The sequence below is a fragment of the Otolemur garnettii genome, unplaced genomic scaffold, assembly GCF_000181295.1.
Source record: "Otolemur garnettii isolate 467f Iridium unplaced genomic scaffold, OtoGar3 scaffold00014, whole genome shotgun sequence".
Taxonomy (NCBI): domain Eukaryota; kingdom Metazoa; phylum Chordata; class Mammalia; order Primates; family Galagidae; genus Otolemur; species Otolemur garnettii.
Genome location: NW_003852409.1, coordinates 28207833 through 28209354, shown reverse-complemented (window position 1 = coordinate 28209354; position 1522 = coordinate 28207833). Strand labels below are relative to the sequence as shown.

Here is a 1522-nt window from a genome sequence, read left to right as displayed (position 1 = left end):
CCTTAGCCGGTTGAGCTATAGGTGCCGAGCCTAACAGAACAAATCTTGACATTAGGTACAGGGCCCACCTTTATCAACACAAACACCAACACAGGGACAAAGTCGTCTGCTCCGGGCACAGAGTCCTCATTGGCAAGGCTTAGGAGATTCATAATTGTAGAGCACATTCTTAGGATGCACTGCACTTTGTCCCGGGGGGTTTTATAAGCACTTATTGTCCTGATTTCTGATTGCGCAGATGGCCACGGTGCTTCTCGAAGATAAACCTAAGTGAGACCACAGACAATGTACAGATTCAGAATCCAACAGCAACCTCAGCAATGACCCCTCCACCCACTAACCATGTCAGGAGACAAAGATAAGGTGTTGTTTTCTCCTCTCTCCAGTAAAACCATATTGCAGCTCCTTCCCCCACTACTCATGATTAATACTTAACTTTTAAACTTTTCCATTTACTTTACATTCTAAAATAGAGCAACCCAGATATCCATTAATTCAAAAGGGGTATGTATTTAACACAGAACCTAGAACTCAAAATTTCAAACAATTATCTTTCTTAAATAGCTAGGGTGGAACTTGTCTACATTTAGTAGCTGACTCCAAAAGTGTAAGCACGTTTCTAAGAAATGGCAATCTAAACGTTAATATGTACCCTTATTGCAGTAGTTCTACAAATAATAGATTAAAGAAAAAGAAAATTTTAAATTTTATACTAAATAATGTTCCATTAATGGAGGTTTTAACAAAAACTACCAGAAAGCTCAAAAACACTGAAAGTTTCCTGTAATTTTCTAACAGATGTGTCAGAAAGGCAAAAACACTAGTATCAATAACGATGGGTAAAAGGCACTGGGAGGTCACATCAGATTCAATTATCTCTACTGGAACAGTAAATAGTGTCACACTCTCTGGAGTGTTCCCAGCCCCCTCTTCAAATGGGTCACTTCTGCAGAAACCCAACTATACACTGGGTCATTACAAAAGTTTTGAGACAGACTATATTGGGGTCCATTATGTCACTTCCAAGAAACACAGCTGACAGTGTCCTTTCTAATTTGCCCGTACAAGTTTCAACTTGCTAAACTTACCAGGTGTTGCTGGGAGGGCCTCATTTGTTTTGTCCATGAGGATTTTATGTTTCTTGATTTTTATGTATTTTAAAACTTTCGTAATGATCCATATAGAAGCATGGATGGAGAGTGCTGCCCAGCCCTGCCTGTGTAGCCGGGGGCTTCAGGGAGGGGCTTCTCTCTATTACCCCACTCCTTCTCCACTACTGAGGTTCCTTTCTATACCAGGAAATTTTAACCCTGGAAGCATCTTCAGGAATTTCACAGTTAAACTAAATTATATCTAGGCTGGAAAAAGTAGTAACATTACATAGTACACCACGCAGCATTTAATCTCACGTATGCTGCACAAACATGTATTACCTCTGGAATCTGAAGAGCTCTGTGATTTGCAGTCACTACTTTGGACAATCTCTGGATATGTTCATGGAGAACCCTGAAAACCCCCCCCC

The 1522-nt window shown here is 40.5% G+C and overlaps 1 protein-coding gene across 1 annotated transcript in view; it reads right to left on the bottom strand.

The window, feature by feature from the left end:
* Positions 1-1522, bottom strand: part of GAPVD1 (GTPase activating protein and VPS9 domains 1) — a 66956-nt gene that overhangs the window by 1877 nt on the left and 63557 nt on the right. Inside the window, exons 21-22 of the mRNA XM_023510573.1 lie at positions 1434-1506; positions 69-266 (exon numbers count right to left, since the gene is read on the bottom strand). Coding sequence (XP_023366341.1) covers positions 69-266; positions 1434-1506 — 271 coding nt within the window. The remainder of the gene's footprint in view (positions 1-68; positions 267-1433; positions 1507-1522) is intronic.